Source organism: Neophocaena asiaeorientalis, unplaced genomic scaffold, assembly GCF_003031525.2.
Source record: "Neophocaena asiaeorientalis asiaeorientalis breed wild unplaced genomic scaffold, Neophocaena_asiaeorientalis_V1.1 scaffold190, whole genome shotgun sequence".
In the NCBI taxonomy this organism is placed as follows: Eukaryota; Metazoa; Chordata; class Mammalia; order Artiodactyla; family Phocoenidae; genus Neophocaena; species Neophocaena asiaeorientalis.
Window position 1 is genome coordinate 8,386,861 of NW_020175017.1, and position 22,349 is coordinate 8,409,209.

The 22,349-nt window shown below is 38.8% G+C and overlaps 1 protein-coding gene across 3 annotated transcripts in view; it reads left to right on the forward strand.

The window, feature by feature from the left end:
* Positions 1–22,349, forward strand: part of SNX6 (sorting nexin 6) — a 55,299-nt gene that overhangs the window by 16,540 nt on the left and 16,410 nt on the right. For all 3 annotated transcript variants that reach the window (XM_024762024.1, XM_024762022.1, XM_024762023.1), the window contains 4 exons: positions 7,280–7,375; positions 9,871–9,976; positions 16,842–16,917; positions 18,435–18,474. In XM_024762024.1, coding sequence (XP_024617792.1) covers positions 7,280–7,375; positions 9,871–9,976; positions 16,842–16,917; positions 18,435–18,474 — 318 coding nt within the window. The remainder of the gene's footprint in view (positions 1–7,279; positions 7,376–9,870; positions 9,977–16,841; positions 16,918–18,434; positions 18,475–22,349) is intronic.

Sequence of the window (22,349 nt, forward strand, 5' to 3'; positions counted from 1 at the left end):
ATGGTATATTGTTATTACTGGAATATTGATTTTCATCCTGAATTGTGAACTTCTTAAGAAATAGGGTTATTGGGCTACCCTGGTTGCACAGTGATTAAGAATCTGCCTGCCAACGCAGGGGACATGGGTTCGAGCCCTGGTCTGGGAAGATCCCACATGCCACGGAGCAGCTAAGCCCGTGAGCCACAACTACTGAGCCTGCGCTCCAAAGCCCACAAGCCACAACTCCTGAAGCCTGCGTGCCACAACTGTTGAAGCCCACATGCCACAACGACTGAAGCCCATGCGCCTAGAGCCCGTGTTCCTCAACAAGACAAGCCACCATAATGAGAAGCCCGCACACTGAAACAAAGAGTAGCCCCCGCTCACTGCAACTAGAGGAAGCCCGCACAGAGCCAAAAATAAATAAATAAATATTTTTAAAAAAAAGAAAAGAAATAGGGCTTCCCTGGTTGCTCAGTGGTTGAGAATCCTCCTGCCAATGCAGGGAACATGGGTTCGAGCCCTGGTCCGGGAAGATCACACATGCTCTGGGGCAACTAAGCCCATGTGCCACAACTACTGAGCCTGTGCTCTAGAGCCCACACTCTAGAGCCCGCAAGCCACAACTGCTGAGCCCGCACACCACAACTACTGAAGCCCGCGCACCTACAGCCCATGTTCCACAAGAGAGGCCACCACCATGAGAAGCCCTCACACCACAACGAAGAGTAGCCCCCACGCTACAACTAGAGAAAGCCTGCGCACAGCAATGAAGACCCAACGCAGTCAAAAATAAATAAATGGGGCTTCCCTGGTGGCGCAGTGGTTGAGAGTCCACCTGCCAATGCAGGGGACACAGGTTTGTGCCCCGGTCCAGGAAGATCCCATATGCCACAGAGCGGCTGGGCCCGTGAGCCGTGGCCACTGAGCCTGCGCGTCTGGAACCTGTGCTCCGCAACGGGAGAGGCCCCAACAGTGAGAGGCCCATGTACCGCAAAAAAAAAAAAGAAAGAAAGAAATGAAAAAAATTTAATTATTTTAAAAAAACAAAATAGAGGTTACTAAATTTATTAATGTTCTTAAATTTGAGTTTGGAGGCTTCTGAAGCCTTATGGAGAATTCCAGAGAAGTACTTGAGGTAAAGAATTCAATACTACTTTTGGGTTAATCATTGACTCTTGATCTGTTTAACCTGCCTTCTTCAGTGCTGATTGCTCCTACTTTTCCTCCCTCCCTCCCGGCCTGAAAACTCTGTTATAATGCAAAAAGAGATTTGAGGTGGTTGAACTTTGAAAGTTTCTTCATTTGTGGTGCTGGAAAAACTTTTCAGTGGACGGGTGATATAGATCTTGGGATCTATATTTGGATGACAAGATTAACTCATAATTTTAGTAGAAAACAAATGTAAACATAGTGGTTTGTTTGCTTACAAGTCAACATCAAGATCAAAGAATTTTGTGTATACAAATTTTCCCTCTTGGTTTGGTTTTAGTAGCTGTGACAATAAAACGTCCTAAGTCTAGCAGTAGAGAAAACTTTTAAGAGGGAATGAAAGTATAACTCAAAATGTAGCACTTTAGCATGAGTACTCTCACAAGCATAAGTGTGGTATGTGGTACTGGCCTGTGGTCGCTTAATAACTAGGAATTGTAAAGAATGCTGGCTATATTGTGAATTATAAGAGTCTAAAAATGATTCATGAATAGGGTTGCTAACAAACACATGATAGAATGCTGTCGTCACTTTTTTACCTTTATGAATTTGTTTATGCTGGCCTTTATTATGGCCTGGGCTAAAACCTTAACAATAATTTGGTAGAGCAACATAGGTGTAAAGTGAGGCATGGTGGTACCAGCACAAGGCCACCTTAGTACTCAGGCTCCAAGTACTCTATTCTATTGCCACAGCCCTTGGTACTATCTGAAATTATATATCTGTATTTATTTACGTATTTAATTTTTTTTTTGGCTGCGTTGGGTCTTCATTGCAGCGTGCATGCTTTTCTTTAGTTGTGGAGAGCAGGAGCTACTCTTCATTGCGGCGCGTCGGCCTCTCATTGCAGTGGCTTCTCTTGTTGCGGAGCACGGGCTCTAGGCTTGTGGGCTTCAGTAGTTGTGGCTCACAGACTCTAGAGTGCAGGCTCAGTAGTTGTGGCTTGCGGGCTCTAGAGCACACACTCAGTAGTTGAGGTGCACGGGCTTAGTTGCTCCGTGGCATGTGGGATCTTCCTAGACCAAGGCTCAAACCCATGTCACCTGCATCGGCAGGCGACTCTTAACCACTGCACCACCAGGGAAGTCCCTATATCTGTATTTTAAAAATTTGTTTTATATATCCATTATCTATCTCCCCCTACTAAAAAGTAAGCTCTCTGGGAGTAAGACTTGAAATTTTCACCATTGTATCCTCACTATTTTAGAATTGTGCCTGACCATTAAGATGTAAAATTAATATTTGTTAAAATAATAAGTGAAAGATTATTAAGTGTTTAGTTCACCTTTATAAATAGCTTTCATAAATCCTAGGATTTCATAATTTTTTTCCCACCAAGGTAGATTTATTTTTTTCCTTACAGTTTTTTTAATATATTTGTTGTTGTTTTTGTTTGTTTGTTTATGGTTGCATCAGGTCTTAGTTGTGGCACATGGGATCTTTTTAGTTGCGGCATGCGAACTCTAGTTGTGACATGCATGCGGGATCTAGTTCCCTGACCGGGGTCGAACCTGGGAGCCCTGCATTGGGAGCACAGAGTCTTAACCTCTAGACCACCAGGGAAGTCCCTTTTCCTTACAAATTAATATGTGCTTAATAGAGATGATGATGATAATGCATTTTAGTAACCCTTTTAATATCAGCAAATGGTTGTTTTGGAGAAAGCCTAGAAAGATGGACTGGTAAGTGTTTTGCAAATATATTTTAATTGATTAATAACAAGTATGTTAACAGGTTGTAGAAGATCATAGGCCCAAAATTAAAAGGTTTTTCTCAACCTTGTCTCTAATGCTGTTTCTCAGATCTTTGTTCAGTGGTGCTGGAAAAGAAATCTGTCTGTGCTGTTCTACTATCTGAGCTTCAGAGGGTCATGGGACTGATGAGCTGTTGAAATAGAGTGAAAGTGTCTTGAAGTCTGAAAAGGCTGTGGGGCATTTGGAAGGCCTAGAAAATCTTGTTCCAGCATTTAGTCTTATGAGAAATGGTCACTGCTATAAGGAAGGATTGCCTGTAGTATTGCTTTCCTTATGTAGCTCTGCCCCTTCTGTTTCCAGTACCTATAGCTTTAGTCTCCTTAGCAGTAGATTGAATATCTTACCTATTCAACACCCTAATCTTCATTTGTTTCTTCCTGCCACATCAGTGACCACACCCAGGACCTTGTCTCACCTCTGAGTTCTTTTTTTCTTTTTCTTTTTTTTAAATAAATTTATTTGTTTATTTTGGGCTGAATTGGGTCTTCCTTGCTGCACGCAAGCTTTCTCTAGTTGCGGCGAGCTGGGGCTACTTCGTTGCAGTGCGTGGGCTTCTCATTGTGGTGGCTTCTCTTGTAGTGGAGCACGGGCTCTAGGCACATGGGCTTAGCAGTTGTGGCTCGCGGACTCTAGAGCACAGGCTCAGTAGTTGTGGCGCTCGGGCTTATTTGCTCCGCGGCATGTGGGATCTTCCCAGACCAGGGCTCGAACCTGTGTCCCCTGCATTGGCAGGTGAATTCTTAACCACTGCGCCACCAGGGAAGCCCCACCTCTGAGTTCTTAAACCCTAATATTATAGACTCCAAACATAGCCTTCTGTCCTAACAGCTCCCTTTTTCTCTGTTCCCCTTATAGTAGTTCTTTGACTCACTGCTGCATCTAGACCCTTGACCTCTCCTACACTTGGACCCTGTCAGTAGCCCTTTTGTCTTTCTCATCTCACCTAGAGTGCCTGCTCTGTTCCTTATAACAAGGTTATGACTTTAGACAGGTCTCTCCCATTTTCCATTAAAGCTGATTTCAGTAATTCTTCTTGATCAGATAGTGGCCTTGTTCACAGAGTGGGGGACACCAGTCAGAAATCAAATCCTTGAGCCGCCTGCATCCCTGCAGCCTTCAACCACCTTGGTGTCCACACTCATTTAATAGCTTCTTTTCTTTTTTACTTTCTCCTTTCCAATCTCGATTCCTTTTTTTCCTTTGCTTGCCTAACTGCCCTGACTAGAACCTCCAGTACAGTATTAAATGGAAGTGACAAGAGCAGACATCCTTGATTTGTCCCTGATCTTAGGGAGAAAGCATTCACTGTTTCACTGTCAGTTATGATGTTAACGATGGGTTTTTTCATAGATGCCATTCGTCAGCTTAAAGAAGTTCTTTTCTATTCCTACTTTTTTGAGTGGTTTTATAATGAAAAAGTACATCTATTGAGGTGATCATGCAGTTTTTGTCCTTTATTCTATTAATGTGGTGAAATACATCATGCTTTTCCATGTTGACTAAGAAAGATATCTTTCCAGCTATGCTGGCTCCCATGTACTTGTGGATCTATGGGAATGTCTCTTGATGTGTTTTCATCTTAACTCTAAAGCTACTTCACAGTCTCTTTCATGGGCTTTATCCTCCATATATCCATTCATTTAAATCTGATTCTTCCACGGTTCCTCACTGAGTTCTCTAGAAGTCTAAAAGTTCCTCTAGACTTCTAATTCTGTAAATTCTAAGTCATATCATCTACTCCTGTGGCTGCATCTACTCTAATATGCTCTTAAGTTAGAAATCGATGGGAACTCCCTGGAGGTCCAGTGGTTAGGACTCTACGCTTCCACTGCAGGGGGCACGGGTTCAATACCTGGTTGGGGAACTAAGATCCCGCAAGCTGTGTGGCACAGCGAAAGGGAGGGAGGGAGAGAGGAAGGAATCTGTATCACCCCTGAGTCCCCTTGGCATTTTACCCTCAGCTGCACTCTTCTTTACATTCATGCCTCCTTTTGTATTCTCTATATATCTCAAAGAAGGTGTCATTACCTCCCAGTCCCTTACACTGTGAAAATTACTCAGGATTCCTACTGCCTATTCAGGAGTCACCAAGTTCTCTCTGTTTTATTTTACTATATTAGGAATGTGTCTGCATCCTTCCATCACTAGACCTGAAGATTAGTCCTGACTTGCATAATCTTTGCCTGGGTTTTCGAAGCAGTCCCTGACTGGTCATTCAACCTCCAGTCCTATCTTTCTCAACCCCTCAGTCTGTATTAAGTTCCTTGGGTGCTCCCCTAATGCCCCATGGATATCTTTAACACTATACTCCTCCCACTATATGTAATTATATGTTTACTTCTCTCTGTCCTCCTCTGCACCATAAGTTACTTTAAGAATAGGGACCACCTCACATCTTAATCGTCTTAATATTCCTAACACCCAGCAACAGTGCATGGTTATAGTATACATGCATTATGGTTTGTTAAATGAGTGAATTAGTGAAATAATTAATACCAAAAATTCAGTAAAAAAAAGAAAAAAACCTAGAGTGCTTTGGGAGGCCTAAGACAGAGCAGTGAATTCTAACTGGGAATTTGAAAGGGTTACATGAAGAGATGCCTTTTAATTTGAATGTTAAAGTCTGAATAGAATTTTTGGTGGGGGAATTCCCTGGTGGTCCAGTGATTAGGACTCCGAGCTTCCAATGCCAGGGGCCCAGGTTCGATCCTGGTCAGGGAACTAAGATCCCACAAGCTGTTCAGCATGGCCAAAAATTTTTTTGAAAAAAATTTTTGGTGAAAGAGGTATCATTTCAGATGCAGAGGAACCTAAAAGCTCAGAGCTTCTTTTGAGAACAGTTTGGAACATAAGGCTCTCTAGGGGTAGAGTGGTAGGTGGAAAGGTAAGTTGAACCAGATTTTTCAAAGTATTGAGTACCGTGCTAAGGAGATTGGCCTTCATTCTCTGAACATTATGAAACTTTGTAAACTTATTAAGTTTCCAAAGTGTGTTGTTGGAAAGTTATCACAAGCAGCAGAATGGATTGGATGGAGGAGATGAGGGATGTTAACTAGTAGTCCAATGTAGTAGTCTAGGCAAGAGATAATGAGGACTTTTACAGGACAGTGGGAGTGGAAAGGGACACATTTCAGAAATTTGCTGGTAGAATTTGAGCTGTGAGAGAAAGAAATTGTAGATTACTTCAAGATTTTTAATGAAAGGTACTGGGCTTTAGGGAACATACGAGAATCTGAGAGACTCAGATGGGGCGGGGGGCGGTGCATGAATAGGGAACCAGGAAGAGGGAAAACTTGGAGATTAGACTATAATGAGTACTCTTTTAAGATTTTTCTAGGGCTTCCCTGGTGGCTCAGTGGTTGAGAGTCCGCCTGCCGGTGCAGGGGACACGGGTTTGTGCCCCGGTCTGGGAAGATCCCACATGCCGCGGAGCGGCTAGGCCCATGAGCCATGGCCACTGAGCCTGCGTGTCCGGAGCCTGTGCTCCGCAATGGGAGAGGCCACAACAGTGAGAGGCCTGCATACCGCAAAAAAAAAAAGATTTTTCTAATGTGGGGTTAGCAGAATCTCTGTGTAAGGATATGATGTAGGCAATTGGAATTAGGATCTAAGTTTCAGGAAAGAGAGAGATTTGTTTCAGTAGTGAGAGAGATTTGTGAGTCACTTACATAAAGGTGGGCATTGAAGGCATGGCAGTAGATAAGGAAATTAGATGGGATGTTCCTTCATGGGGTCCCTGATGCAGCAAGTAGTAAAGTCAAAGAGCTAGCTGCTTCTCACCTTTGCCTTTACATATACCATTCATGCCAGGCAGAGTCATCTTTTGTGTCCTTTGTGTCATGAGTTGCTGACCCCAAAACAGGTGAGGAGATAATATTTGGATGGGTTTGGAGTGAAGAATTTTCAAAATGTATTTTCAGAGCTTTTACAGAATCATATGATGGTATATTGTACTCCAGTAAATTTTGCATGTTCAAAGGAACTCCTTCCTGAGTTAATATTTAGTTGACTTTGTATGATATAGTAGTGTTTGACAAAGTATGATGAGAGGGTTACTTACAACAAAATTATCAAATATACTTATAAAATTTGGGAAAGCTAGGCCTTATTGTAGATCAGCTGAACCTGAATCTTTGGGAGTGAGGCCAGATTCCTCTTTAATGTCCCTAAATTTGAAAATCACTGATATACGTGATGAAATTGCCACTTTATTAAGTTTAAAAACGGGGTCCTTTTGAGATTGCCATTTTGATATCAGAGAATAAAGGAGGCATTAACTTCTCATTTGTAATCTTAAAAGAAATGCTAACTTAAATTAACCTTTCTTTCAGTTGAGTGTGCGAGGGAAAAATAAAAAGGAGAAACTTGAAGATTTCTTTAAAAACATGGTTAAATCAGCAGATGGAGTAATTGTTTCTGGAGTAAAGGTAAGACTATTTAATAAACAGAGGTGTTGGTTTGAGAATTTACTTCTTCTAAGAGGGAGATAGATTGAGATTTCAGATGTGCGGACGATTATATTAGAGTAAAAGAGAAGTTTGGATAGTAGACTTCTTAGGCCTGGGAAACTGGGCCCCTCACCCTGGGTTCCTCAAGAGCTCCCTTCTCTAAGGGGTAGTAGGTCTGCAGGTCCAAGTGGATTTGCCCACCCAGAGCCCATGCCCCTTTCCTCCAAACCAGACCATTCTCCAGGTATCTAGAATCCCGTATTTCCTTGCCCAAATCCCAAGCCTTCTTTCAGGTCCTGCACGGGCTTTTTCCTTGAGTTCATCTGCCAGTGGGTAGACTGGGCTGCTGGTGGCTGTCCTCCACAGGTGGTCAAGGAGTAGAGGGAAGGCACAGGGCAGAAGGTCAGTGTGCAGGGTGGAATGAACGCCCAGCCACGTGCACGTGAGGTCCCTCTGGGTGCCTTACAGAGTCACAGGGTGGGGCACAGAGGGTCTGCCTCCATTTGTACACTTATCCAGTTGGCCTTACAAATGTTAGGGGCGGACCTGGATTCAGATTTGGAGTTAGAAGAGCTCAGTTGAGGTTTTGGTTTCATCTCATAGTAGCAACATGACCTTGGAAAAAGTCACTTTCTTTCTCTGAACCTCAGTTTTCCCGTTTTCAAAATTTGGTCAGTAATGCCACCTAGCTCACAGGATTGTTAGAAAGATTGAATGAGATGATATGTGTGAATATACTTACAAAGTTAATTATTTACCAAGGTAACACCTAAATTTTTCTTAATGATTTCTGAAAATGGTACAAAAATGGATTTTTCTGAAAACTCTAACCATTAAAATATAAGAGAAAAATGTTTATATTACATTATTAAGTAAATACTAATAAGAGATAAATAATGCTTTGTCATCATTGCCTGTTTTTATAAATACATCTATAGTAAAACTTGGGTGTAAAGTACTGTTTGATTTATACTTTAATTTTGCAGAGACAGATCATTTGATATTAATTATAATTAATGTTGAACTTTTTTCTTTTTTTTTTTCTTATTTTTTTATTTAGGCTGTGCTGGGTCTTAGTTGCAGCACACAGGATCTTCATTGTGGCATGTGGGATCTTTAGTTGCAGCATGCAGACTTCTTAGTTGCGGCATGCATGCAGGATCTAGATCCCTGACCAGGGATCAAACCCCGGCCCCAAGTCTTACCCACTGTACCACTGGGGAAGTCCCTGAATTGTTTTTTTTTTTGTTTTGTTTTTTTGTTTTTTTTTTTGCGGTACACGGGCCTCTCACTGTTGTGGCCTCTCCCGTTGCGGAGCACAGGCTCCGGACGCGCAGGCTCAGCGGCCATGGCTCACGGGCTCAGCCGCTCCGCGGCATGTGGGATCTTCCCGGACTGGGGCACGAACCCATGTCCCCTGCATCGGCAGGCGGACTCTCAACCACTGCGCCACCAGGGAAGCCCACCGAATTGTTTTCTTAACATTAAGTATAAACCACTATATTGATTATGACTTTGATAATTTTATTGAAGTAATAGCTGACATTTTTTGAACATTTACAGTGTGGTGTTTGGTAGCCCACATTTCATTAATCTTCACTACAGCTCTGCAAGTTAGTTTAGCTCCATTTTTACATTTAAGAAAACTGGTACACATGAATTAGCAGATTTTAAATGACATTTTATCAGTACTAACTTCTGCTTCTGTGTACTGTTGATGTCAGTCTCAAATTACATCATTTCAGCTGGTGCTTTTTCAATAAACAATTGCTGTTTTAGAAGGAAGGAAAGTACTGTTAATAGTTTTCACTTTTAAAGTATTTCTAGTTTTGTTCCAGAAAAGATTGAGAACAGTGTTTAATATGAAAATTGTTCTAGTTTTGTTCCAGAAAAGATTGAGAACAGTGTTTAATATGAAAATTGCTCCCAGATAGCTAGTTTGGCCAGGTTCCCTAAAGCAGAGAGGGCCCTAATGACTAAGGGATTCAGGAACAGCATTCTAAAGCAGTCAGAGAGGGCCCTAATGACTAAGGGATTCAGGAACAGCATTCAGGGACGGCCCATAGAATGCATAACAGACCAAGAGAAACAGATTTTCACTTGTCTGCCAGGCTTTTTTCCCTTTTTTCTCAAAAGCAAATGATCACTCCCACTGGCAGAAGTATATCTGTTGGAGAATAGGATCGTAGAGGCGGAGCACAAGTAGGAACACATTTGAGTACAACACGTGAGTCTCAACCATAATGGGGAGCTCTAAGCCTTCAGCTGCAAAACTGTAGAAGATTTCTTACTTGATAGATAGAAACACGTTTTTAAAGTCTGAACTTGTTGATGAAATCAATATAATGTCTGATTATTAGAGGATAGCTATGCTGTTTTACTGATGATCTTTTATGATTATAAGGATAACAAAGTGATTTATGTGTTAGACTAAAGTAAGTGAAAAAAACTCATATTTTCTTTTGATCCCATAGGATGTAGATGATTTCTTTGAGCATGAACGAACATTCCTTTTAGAATATCATAACCGAGTTAAGGATGCATCTGCTAAATCTGATAGAATGACAAGATCCCACAAAAGTAAGGTTTTTCTCTGTGGCTAAAGTTTACATTGTTTAATGGAATATTTATAAAGTTATCATGTTATTTACAGTTTGTAAAAGTCTTGATAATAGGGCAGTGGTTCTCAAACTGTGGTCTCTGAAGCTTTGATCCTAAGGCCCTTTTAAGCAAGTCTGTGAGGTCAAAACTACTTTCGTAATAAAACTATGATGCTTTTTGTCTTTTTCACCATGTTGACATTTACACCGATGTTGCAAACGCTGTGGTGGATAAACTGCTGATGCTTTAGCACAAATCACGGCAGTGGCACCAAACTAATAGTCTTTGTATTCTTTTCCACAGCGCATTTGCAATTTAAAATTTCGTTTAAGAATGTCCTTGATGGTATAGCACAGGGGAACTATTATATTCAGTATTCTGTAATAACCTACAGGGGAAAAGAATCTGAAAAAGAATGGATATATGTATATGTGTAACTAATCACTTTGCTGTATACTTGCAACTAACACAATATTGTAAATCAACTATACTCCAGTACAAAATAAAAATTAAATTTAAATTAAAAAAAAAGAATGTCCTTGATGAAGCAGTGAAACTTATTACTTGTGGAAAGTCTCCTCCCTTGAGTATACTTTTTTTAATATTCTGAGTGATGAAATGGGAGGTATGCATAAAGCACTTTGCATATGGATGTATGATGGTTCTCTCTAGAAAAGCATTTTAGTGAATGAGTTGCAACTGAACTAGCTGCTTTTTTTCATAAAATACCATTTTTACTTGAAAGAACAACTGACAAACTGTGATTATTGAAACTTGAGTATTTGGTAGACATTTTATTAAAAATTAATTAAATGGGCCTGACACTTCATGGAAAACAGCTGACAGTGTTTGTTGACAATGATAAAGGTCAGGCTTTCCAGCAATAATTAGAATTTTGGAAAACTTGTATCAGTCACCATGAGCTTGCTTTTCAATAATTAAAGACTTAATCTGAGGAAATTGATGATAATATTAGTGTGATATTTTTGATATTATATACTGAAGTGTGTCAACATTTGGAAGATCTGTGTGATTCATTGAACTAGTATTTTCTTAATGATCAAAATTATGTATGTAAAAGATCTATTTAAAGTACAAGATAGATTAAAATGGGTTTTTTAAACAGCTTTATATTGAGATATAATTGATATCAATAAGCTGCAATGTTCAAAGGGTACAGTTGGATAAGTTTTGACATATGTATGATATCATCACCACAGTCAACATAATGAACATATCCATCACCACCAAAAGTTTCCTTGTGGCCCTTTGTAATCGCTCCCTCCTGCGCCTGTCCCCAGGCCACCGCTGATCTGCTTTCTGTCTGTAGATTAGCTTGCATTTTCTAGAGTTGTATATAAATGGAATCATAGAGTATGTACTCTTTATGGTCTGGCTTTGAAATTCAACAAAATTATTTTGAGATTCATCCATGTTGTATGTATCAATAGTTCATTCTTTTTATTGCTGAGTAGTATTCCATTGTATGGATATACCACAGTTGTTTATCCATTCAGCTGTTGGTGGACATTTGGGTTGTTGCTGGCTTTTGGCCATTTGAAATAAAGCTGACATAAACCATCTGTATGTAAGTCTTTGTATGGACATATGCTTTCATTTCTCTTGGGTAATACCTAGAAGTAGAATGGCTGGGTCAAGTGTAAGTGTATAATTAATTTTTTTTTTAAACTGCCAAACTTTTTTCCAAAATGATTGTATCATTTTACATTCCTACCAGCTGTGAACGAGAGTTCCAGTTACTTCACACCCTTGCCAATAAAGATAATCAGTCTTTTAAATTTTATCCATTCTGCTAGGCCAGTGTGGTTTTAATTTGCATTTCCCAATGATTGATGATATCGAACATCTTTTCTTGTATAAGTCCTCCAACTTTATTCTTCTTTATCAAAGTCATTTTGGCCCTTCTGGTTTCTTTACATTTTCATATGGATTTTAGAATCAGTTTGTCACTTTCTACAAAAATGCCTGCTGGGATTTTGATTGGGATTGTATAGAATCTGTAGATTAATTTGGGGAGGATTGACATCTTAACACTATTGGTTCTTCTGATACATGAACATGGTATATATCTCCATTTAATTAAGTCTTCTCTCAGCAATGTTTTATAGTTTCCTTTGTACAGATCTTATACATCTTTAGTTAGATCCCTAATTATTTTTTGATGATATTGTAAATGTTGTGTTTTTTACATTTCAGTCTCCAGTTGTTTTTTGCCAATATATAGAGATACATGGTATTTTCAGTGTTGAGCTAATAGCTTGCAACCTTACTAGATCAACTCAATTTTTAGCTTTATTAACTATTTTGTAGATTCCTTAGGATTTTCTACATAGACGATCATCTGCTAATAAAAACAGTTACACTTCTTCCTTTGCAATTTGAATGCTGTTTATTTCTTTACCTTGCCCCATTATACTATAGCTATACCCTCCAGTACAGTGTTGATGGAAGTGGTGAAGGCAAGCAACTTGGCCTTGTTTCTTATGGGGAAGGCATCAGTCTTAAGCCGTTAATTATGATAATAGGTGTAGATTTTTCCTAGATGCCTTTTAAGTCAGGAATGAATGTTGGATTTTGTCAAATGCTCTTTTTGCAACAATTGAGATAACCATATGGTTTTTCTTTTTTAGTCTATTAATATGGTTAATGATGTTGATTGATTTTCAGATATTAAACCAACCTTATATTCTTGGGATAAATATCACTTATATCATTAGATTTAATGTAATAGAGTACACAAAGTTCATTGATAGGATTTTAGATTCCCCACAGGAACTACCCCTTAAACTTAAACTGCTTGTTGAGTAGAGTATCCACAATTTTCTGAAAATATTAGTAAAATGCCTCCTCCTTTTCCAACGACACATCTGTTTGAGGCTAGATTTTCTCCCGATACTTGAACAAAAACAACGTATCACAGTAGAGTGAATGCAGAGCAGATAAGAGAATGGAGCTATTCTATTATTATTATTCTATTAATCCAGACGCAAAAGAGATTTGCAAAACTCTAACAGTGTCACTGTGCTCACTAATTTTAAAATATATAAATAGTTATTTTCATTTAAAATGTTATGTTAACTTATAATGCTTTATGGGACTTCCCTAGCAGTCCAGTGGTTAGGACTCCGTACTTCCAATGCAGGGGGCATGGGTTCTATCCCTGGTCGGCGAACTAAGATCCCACATGCCCCACGGCCAAAAAAGAAAACCAAAATGTATTAATTGTTTTAATACTGTTATTTTAAAATAGTAAATATTTAAAATTTTTGTTTTACTTTTTTAAAAATACAGTACATATTGATAGATGTAACCCGCATAAACAAAAGCTCTTTAGGGTCCTCAGTAATTTCTAAGAGTGTAAAGGAGTCCTAAAACCAAAAAGGTTCAGAGCCTCTGATATACAGACAGGTCAGTAGGTACCTAGAAGTACGAACCTCCGTTTTGGGGTATTGTTACATACTCTTAATAGAAAGGAGGAAGTAAAGAAGTCTCAGGCCTGGTAACTTCTATTCTTGTGTCATTCTTTTGAGAGAGTTAAGAGTTCTTTTTGTATTTTATTTTCCTATATCTTTGTGATTTGCAGATTCATTCTAATGAAGTAGTAGTTCTTAGTTGCCTGTTCAGTAGTTAAGAACTATATAGTCAAAGTGTGGGAAACTTGAATTCCTTCCTAAATTTATTACTGATTTGCTTTAGAGCCTTGGGCAATTCACATAATTAGTCTTCTGTTGGTTTCCTTGTTTATAAAATGGCATTAAGGATAAAATATCTCATACTTTCACTCCTCTGTTAAGAAAAACTTTGTCCCAACCCATCCTCTCCTGGCCCCTCCATCAGGACCCACACTACTCCCTACTCCCCACACACACCCAGAGTCACACAGTGCACCGTGAGGGCTCCAGCGGCACCCTGTGTGCCTTCCTAGGAAACCCCACACTCCACCCACCCCCACTAGGCCCTGGCCCCAGCCTGTAGGCACACCCCCTTCCCCAAAAAAGAAAAACTTTGTAAATACGAAATGGTACATACTAGTGTTGATTGTAATAATTAGGAATACCTTTAAGTTTAGATTTGATGATTTAAAAATGGAAGCCTACTATATATACTTTTTAAATTTCTTAAAAAGTTATTTAATTCATAAACATTGGCATATCTATTATGTGCCAACCATCATGTCAGACATTGATGATTTCAAGATGAAAATAACAGTCTTTGCCATTAAGGAATTAATAATTTTGCAGGTGAGATAAACACTAAAAGCAAAAAATTACAATATATTGTAATTAATCCTATCATAGAGGTGTATATTAGTGCCATGGAAGTATAAAGAACTATAGGAATCATCTGTTAAGAAAACAGAATATTAGTGATTCTTACTGATTCTGTTTATTTGACCAAGTGGAATGGTGTTTTAGGGGAGATGATAGTGATCCTGTTTTACAAAAATACGACTGTTGTGCTTCCCTGGTGGCGCAGTGGTTGAGAGTCCACCTGCCGATGCAGGGGACATGGGTTCGTGCCCCATTCTGGGAAGATCCCACATGCTGTGGAGTGACTGGGCCCGTGAGCCATGGCCGCTGAGCCTGCGCGTCCGGAGCCTGTGCTCCGCAACGGGAGAGGCCACAACAGTGAGAGGCCCGCGTACCGCAAAAAAAAAAAAAAAAAAAAAAAAAAAAAAACACAAAAGGGAGAGCCCACAAAAGGGGGGGCCCCCCGTACCCAAAAAAAAAAAAAAAAAAAAAAAAAAAATACGACTGTTACATATAATTAATTACCTTACATATATAGTGGACCCTTGAACAACACAGGTTTGAGCTATGTGAGTCCATTTATATGCGGATTTTTCTTCAGTAAATATGTAGTATTGTAAAAGTACTACACAGTCCGAGGTTGGTTGAATCTGCAGGTGCAGAACCGTGTATACAGGGGCAACTATAAAGTTAAACAGGGATTTTTCACTGCGGGGAGGGTTGGCACCCGTAACCCCTGCATTGTTCAAGGGTCAACTGTAATAAAATTTTACAAAATTATAAAGTAAAAACTATTTTTTCATAATTAATGAACTTAGCCTGGATTATGAAAAACTAAGCTTTTCAACTTAATAATTTTATAAGTCACTGTGATTTATAAAATCAGGACAGTTTGTATATTTTTCGTGATCACATAATGCTGTAATAACTAAAGAGGGTAGTGTTCTCAAAGCCTAATGTTAGTTAGAATACAGGAATTTCTTGCTCCAAAAAATAATTTCAGGGTCAGCCTAAGCATAAACTATTAATGTATTCAATATTAAACACAGAAACCATTTTTGATTCCTACCTGTCAATAAACCAACCTTTAAGTGATTTTTGAGTAGTATTATTATTTTTTTAACTTAACCTGTTAGGGTGTAGTGAAGAGTCTTATATATAAGTTACTGTTCATAGTCTGAAGTTTGTACTTGAAGTTTCTTCATAAAAGATATCAGGATAGAAGATTTGAGTAACAATAAGTAAGTAGTCACCAAATTTCAGCCATATCAGTTGAATGTAATTTTGTGCAAAATAAGAAAGTATAATGTAAGCATTACTGTTTTGTTAGGGGATAAACACATAAAAGCCTGGTAAAAATACTACTAGTATACGTGGGAATACAAAGTAGGCATGTCTAGGATTTCATTAATGATAGCAAACATTTGTATAGTACTGTATACACTATGTGCCAAGTTTATAGTAATGTTTACTAACTCATTTAGTTCTCTAAATAATTATGTGAATTGGGTACCATTATTATCCCTATTTCCAGATGAGGAAACTGAGGCACAGGCAGGTTAAGTGATATGCCCAAGGTCATACAGCTGGTAAATTGGGAAACTGGGATTGGACAGTTTGGTTACAGGTCCATGCTCTTAACCATTGCACTATGCTATTCCTTTTCTGAAATTATAATCTTTTCTCAACAAGGGCATTGTCCTGTGGGGCAAGCCCTAGGAGGAGGACTGTGCTGACGTTGAGTACTTTGCTTCCTAGCACCCAAGGGTAGTGGTACTACCATTCATCTAGCTTCCCAAGCTCCTGCCTCAGGTCTACTGTTTGTAAATCCTACCTGTTACATTTCCTAAATATCTTCCAGCTTTGTTAGTTCCTCTCTGCTCTTAGTGTTTCCACTACCTTGATCCTGACCCTCAGCATCTGACACAGCAGTTTCCTGGTTGGTCACTGTGCCTTCTGTGTCTCTCCACTATTAGTCTTTATTCAAGGCAGCAGAATTTTTTAATCTAAAATCCTTATCAGGTTGATTGCACCACTACTAGGATTTTAAAATGTTTAATAACAGCCATTCCCACAAGATCAGGTCCAAACTTCATCATGGCTTACAAAACCTTTCTTTCCCCCAAGATGCTTGGAAGAAAAATAAATTGATTTTTCCATCTTCAACCCTCTCCACTCCCCTCTGTACCCTGCAGTGCCATAGTCCCAGAAGGCTCTCTGAATATACTTTGCTCTTTTATGTCTCCCTGGCCTTTTTCCATGCTCTTCCCTTTATCCAGAATGCACTCTCCTCCTCTTTGCCTAGTAAAGATTTGCTCATCCTGCGAGCTCCAACTCCTATAGTGTCTGTAAATCCTTCCCTGACCTCCTCAGGTGAAATCATCTGTTTCCCCTGCTCGCGATGTAGTTTATACCTACTTCTAATATAAAATTCATCATTTTGTATTACAGTTTTTGTCATTTCTTTCACTAGACTTTGGGCATCTCATATTACATACACATTTTTTTGACATTCAGTAACTATTTTTGAATCAATGAATAAATATATTAAATTCTTAAAACTTTTTCCATAGGTGCTGCAGATGATTACAATAGAATTGGTTCTTCATTATATGCTTTAGGAACTCAGGATTCTACAGATATATGCAAGTAAGCATTCTGATTTAAAACATTAAATATAAGTAAAAGAAAATTTTTGTTGGCAGCTCAGGCACACACAAGACTTCTGACCCAGCAGGCATTTTGGAATATTTTTGTCAAAACACGTTGATAATATGGAGCTTCTTTATAAACTTAAGTCAGTGTCATTTTTCTCTTCCCTTTCCCTACTTTTTTTAAATCTGAGAAATAAAAATCGACCTTAGTATATATAATTTTAACATTTACAATGTTTCATTTGATGAAAATTTGCCAATTTGTATGTGTGAAAGAGACAGAATTTATGTTTAAATGTTCTTAGATTTTTATAATGTTTATTATAAATAAGAAATGCTGTTTTAGAATTAGAATATATATACACACACACGTATATATATATACACATATACATATATATACACACACATACACACATACATATATATATATTTCGTTGGAGGCCAGATTTCAATGTACCATAAATAATCTTAGTTGCTCCTATAATGTTTAAACCCGGCTCTCTATTGGAAAATAATTCAAACACATTTTAAAAATTTTAAGTGGAAAAACTATTTTCATAGTCCATGCCTTTCTCCAAACCACATCCTTGAACTTTTCTGTAGTATATCCTGTCTCAGTAGACATGTCAGATCCAGTTTTTCAGCAAATCCAGTTTTTCAGCAAAACACTAATTAACATGCTACCTTCCCAAAGAGTTAGTTCTTAAGTATTTGATAAGAAGGAAAAACGTCAACATTGCCGTGTGTTATCTTTCATAAACCTCTCAAAGCAAGTTCTTTTTAGTAATGTGAAGTTCATAAAATTCATTTTAGCTTTCAGTAGTATTTGCCCTAATCCAAATATAATGTCATCGATAATTACATATTTTACAGGATACCATTTAATAGTTTGGCATGGGGATATTTTTTTAGTTGGTGTCGGCGTTTGAGAGATGGGCTTTTTAATTAATAGTGAAAGTGGGGGCTTCACTGATGGCCTTGTGGTGAGGACCCTGGGCTCTCACTGCAGTGGCCGGGCTCAATCCCTGGTTGCAGAAGATCCTGCAAGCTGCCTGGTGCGGCCAAAAAACAAAGTGAAAGTGAGCTATGAAGTAGAGATTGGCTGTTCATTTGTGTTGTTTTCCAAAACAAAGCAGCTCCATTTGAAAGTATTTAAGACATAACTCTTTGGATGTCATTGCCCTGTACTTCTGTAATAATTTAAAGGTATGGTTTTATTTAATATTATGTGGCATATTACCAAAGGATATCGAGACAGATTTTTTAAGTTTTTAACATATGGCTTAGACCGCCACCTTGAAATGGGAAGATTTTCTGTAATCGTATGTCAAAAGGAATCTGTTACATGGGTGGACGTACAGAGATTTTTGTTGAACTAAATGAAGTCTTCAGTGAACAAGACAAATATTGTAATGAGGTAAGAATGTTCATTATTAATCTGGTTTGGGGTATATTCTCTGAACATTTGAAATAGAAAATTATTTATGATGAAATATTTTTCCCTTCCAGGTTTTTTCTTAAAGTTTCAGAACTTTTTGATAAAACAAGAGTAAGTACTAATAATTAACCTTTGGGAGTCTAAATCTCTGCAAACAGTAGTGTTTAACTTGTTGGGCTGTGTTTAACTTTATTGAGGAAGATGAGTTATACTTCAAAAGGTTGAAGAGGCAGATTTAAATTTGGAAATAATGAGAGTTTTTCAGGAAATTTAGTTTTTGTTATGGTCTTTTGGTATATGTGTAAAAGTTCATACTCTTGATCAGAAAACGTGTTCATTAGGAGGCTGGGTTTATTTTTATGAAAGATCATTTTTTTCCTGGGGCTTTGTAAGCTAGAAGAAAATCTTAGATTCACTATAACTTTACCAAGATTATTGCTTTTGATCCCCCATGACACACTGCTTTAAAAAAGAGTTGTATCAACATAAGACAAAAATATAACTGCAGAAAGTTTTCATTCATAGTAGTAATAATTTAATACTGATGTAGTCTTGGTTTTCAGGGGTCATGTTAATTTATGATCATTCTATCTATCAGTTGATAGTGAAAATGTTTACTAGATTTGTAATGGTACTTAGCTGAGAGTCGTGGTGGCTAGTCCGTTGTAGAAATCAGATTTCATCATGACCTTGGCAGTTGAGTAGTGGAGACAAGTTGAAGAAAAGGAGATACTCTATCACAAAGGAAAAAGTTCTTAAATATGTAAGTAAATGTTATACTGGGGTCCATATAGCTCATTATTCTGCTTTGATATTTGTACCAGTGAGCATTTTCTGGGAAGATAGAGTTGGTTTTGTGTGCGTGTTCATTTATATCAAAAGAATAGGAATCTATCACAAACAGCCTTATGTGTCAATTCTTTTGGAAGCAGATGTCAAGGTGGGATTAAATGTACAAGAGATTTATTGTGAAAAACAAAGAGGAACGAGCAGGAGTAGACAGGAGGGGAGCGTTCCGATAATAGTGCAGGTCTACACCTGCAAAAGGAGAGGGAGAGGAAGGAGGACTGTGTAGGAGGAGTTTCAGACTATAGCGCAGTCCTAAGAAAGCTTTGTCCACGTCAGAGGGGAGTGCCTGAGCCAGAGCTGCCCATTAGAGGAGTTCTACATCAGGCAAGAATGGGCTGGGTGGGGAGGATGGAACATAACTTTCGTATGAACATGGTTCCAGATCCAGAGATACTGCAGTTGGGGCTATCAGTCAACTGTGCTCCTTGCAGCAGGCATTTCTCTTGGAGATCTGGGTGGCACATTTCCATAGCCCCAAAATTCTTTATTTCCTTTAGCATTTGCAGGTTGTTCTGGTTATTATTGCTGTGTAACAAACCATCCTAAAATCAGTAGCTTTAAACAGCAACCATTTTAGTATGCCAGTGAACTCTTTGGTTCAGGAATTCAGAAAGGGCACAGCAGGGATGGCTTGCCTCTGCTCCATGATGTCTGGGGCCTCAACAGGGAAGATATGAAGGCCAGGGCCTGGAATCATCTGAAGGCTCTTTCACTCATATGTCTGGGGGTTGATACTGCTATCAGCAGGAACTTCTGATAGGGCTGTTGGCTGTGACACCTACATGTGGCTGCTTCCCATGGAGCTGCTTAGGCTTCTTCACAGCATGGTAAAGAGGTTCCAAAAGCGAGTATCCCAAATTATGGGAAGTAGAAGCTGCTGCTAGTTTCGTTAGGCCTGGGCTTGGAAACTGGTACAGCATCATTCCTGTATTGGGCAAGCAGTCTGAGAGCCCAGATTGAAGGGGAGAAGACACATACCCTACTTCTTAATGGAAGGAGAGAAGCCCTATTTAAAAGCACTGAACATCATCTAGCATGTCAAGAAGTTCTGTAAGTTTGTTTCTCCATAAAGAAACTTCAAGATTTTTCCAAAACTTTTTATTAAAGTGTATTATACATGTAGAAAAAAACACATAACAGAAGTGTACAGCTCAGTGAAATGTCACAGTTTAACACACTCATGTAATGAACACCCAGATCAAGAAATGGAACATTACCAGCAACTCAGATGCCCTGTTCCCCTTCAGCTGCCTTCTGAGTCACCACCTTGGCTGCAAGGCTAACCACTGTCCTAGCTTCTAACAGCAAAAATTAATTTTATTTTCATATTTTATGTAAATGGATTATGCAGTATATATTCTTATGTCTGGTTTCTTTTACTCAATATTACATACATAAGATTCATTGGTGTTGCATGTCGGTATAGCTCCTTCATTCTTATTGCTGTATAGTTTTCCATTGCAAAAACATACCTAATTTTATTATCTTTTCTACTGGTAGGCATTTGGATAGTTGCTAGTTTGGGGCTCTTTACAAAGAGTACTGCTAAGACCATTCTTATTTATCTTCAGCTGAACATAAGTATTCATTTCTGTTGAATGTATGTAACTAGGAGAGGAAGTGATGGTTCATAGGATATCCATGTGAAAAGCTTTTGTAGGTACTGCCAAACTGTTTCCCAAAGTGATTGTAACAACTTACATTCCCACCAGAATGAATGTGAGCATCTCACTGCTGCACAAGGTTGTAATATTTGGCATTTTAGCTGTTCTGGTGGATGTGTAGGGTTTTTTTATTTTAACAACAATTTCAGAGTCGCAGAAAAGTTGCAAGAATAGTACAAAGAATTCCTCTACATGTGTCACCCAGATTTTCTTAATGTTAACATTTTCTACATTACTTAAAGTTCTTTTATTCCCAGAAGTCCATGTTTATTGTTTTTTGCCCTTTGTGCACATTTCTCTCTCTCTTTTTTAAAGATAAGAATCAATTTTAATGTACCAGGACTTCCCTGGTGGTCCAATGGGTAAGACTCCACGCTCCCAATTCAAGGGGCTGGGGTTCAATCCCTGGTCTGGGAACTAGATCCCACATGCCTTAACTAAGAGTTTGCATGCCTCAAGTAAAAATCCTGCACTTGGCAAAAAAGATCCTGCATAATGCAACTAAGACCTGGCACAGCCAAATAAATAAATATTTTTTAAAAAATTTTTAATGTACCAATATGATTATCAGTGATTCTCCATACTGTCATCAATACCTAGTATAGAAATGTTCCCAGTTGTCTCATAAATGGCTTTTTACGGTGGACTTTGTTTGAATCGGGATCCAAACAAGGTTCCCACATTGTGTTTGGTTGACATAATACATTCTTCTTTATTCTCTGTCTCTCCAGACTGAATGAAGAGTTCTCATCTTTTTATTTTTTTTTATTTTATTTTTTTAAATCATCCTTGTTTTTATTTATTTACTTGATTTATTTTTGGCTGCGTTGGGTCTTGTTTGCGGCCCACAGGATCTTTTGTTGCGGTATGTGGGCTCTTCGTAGCGCAGGCCGGCTTCTCTCTAGTTGTAGCGCATGGGCTTCTTGCTCGTTGTGGTGCTTCGGGCTCCAGGGCATGTGGGCTCTTCGTCGCGGTGCACAGGCTTCTCTCTAGTTGTGGCATGTGGGCTTCTTTCTAGTTGTGATGCACAGACTTCTCTCTAGTTGTGGCGCACGGGCTCCAGAGTGTGTGGGCTCTGTAGTTGTGGCACGCGGGCTTAGTTGCCCCGTGGCATGTGGGATCTTAGTTCCCCGCCCAGGGATTGAAGCCTTGTCCCCTGCATTGGAAGGCAGATTCTTAACTACTGGACCACCAGGGAAGTCCCGAGTTCTCATCTTTTTAGTCAGACTTAATGTTTTAAAATTGTTTTCTGGTTGTCCACAGTAGAAGGATTGGTTTGAATTACCTAGTCTACTGCTGTTGCCAGCCTCTATTACTTTATAATCATGTGTACATATCAATTGTCATTGAAATGAATAGAGAGAAAAATACAGGTGAACCTGAAAAATGATACTGAAACTCATTACAGCCAAGAACTTTAGTCAAATATAGAATCCTTCCGTAAATTCACTAATCTGTTCATTTTTTGCCAGT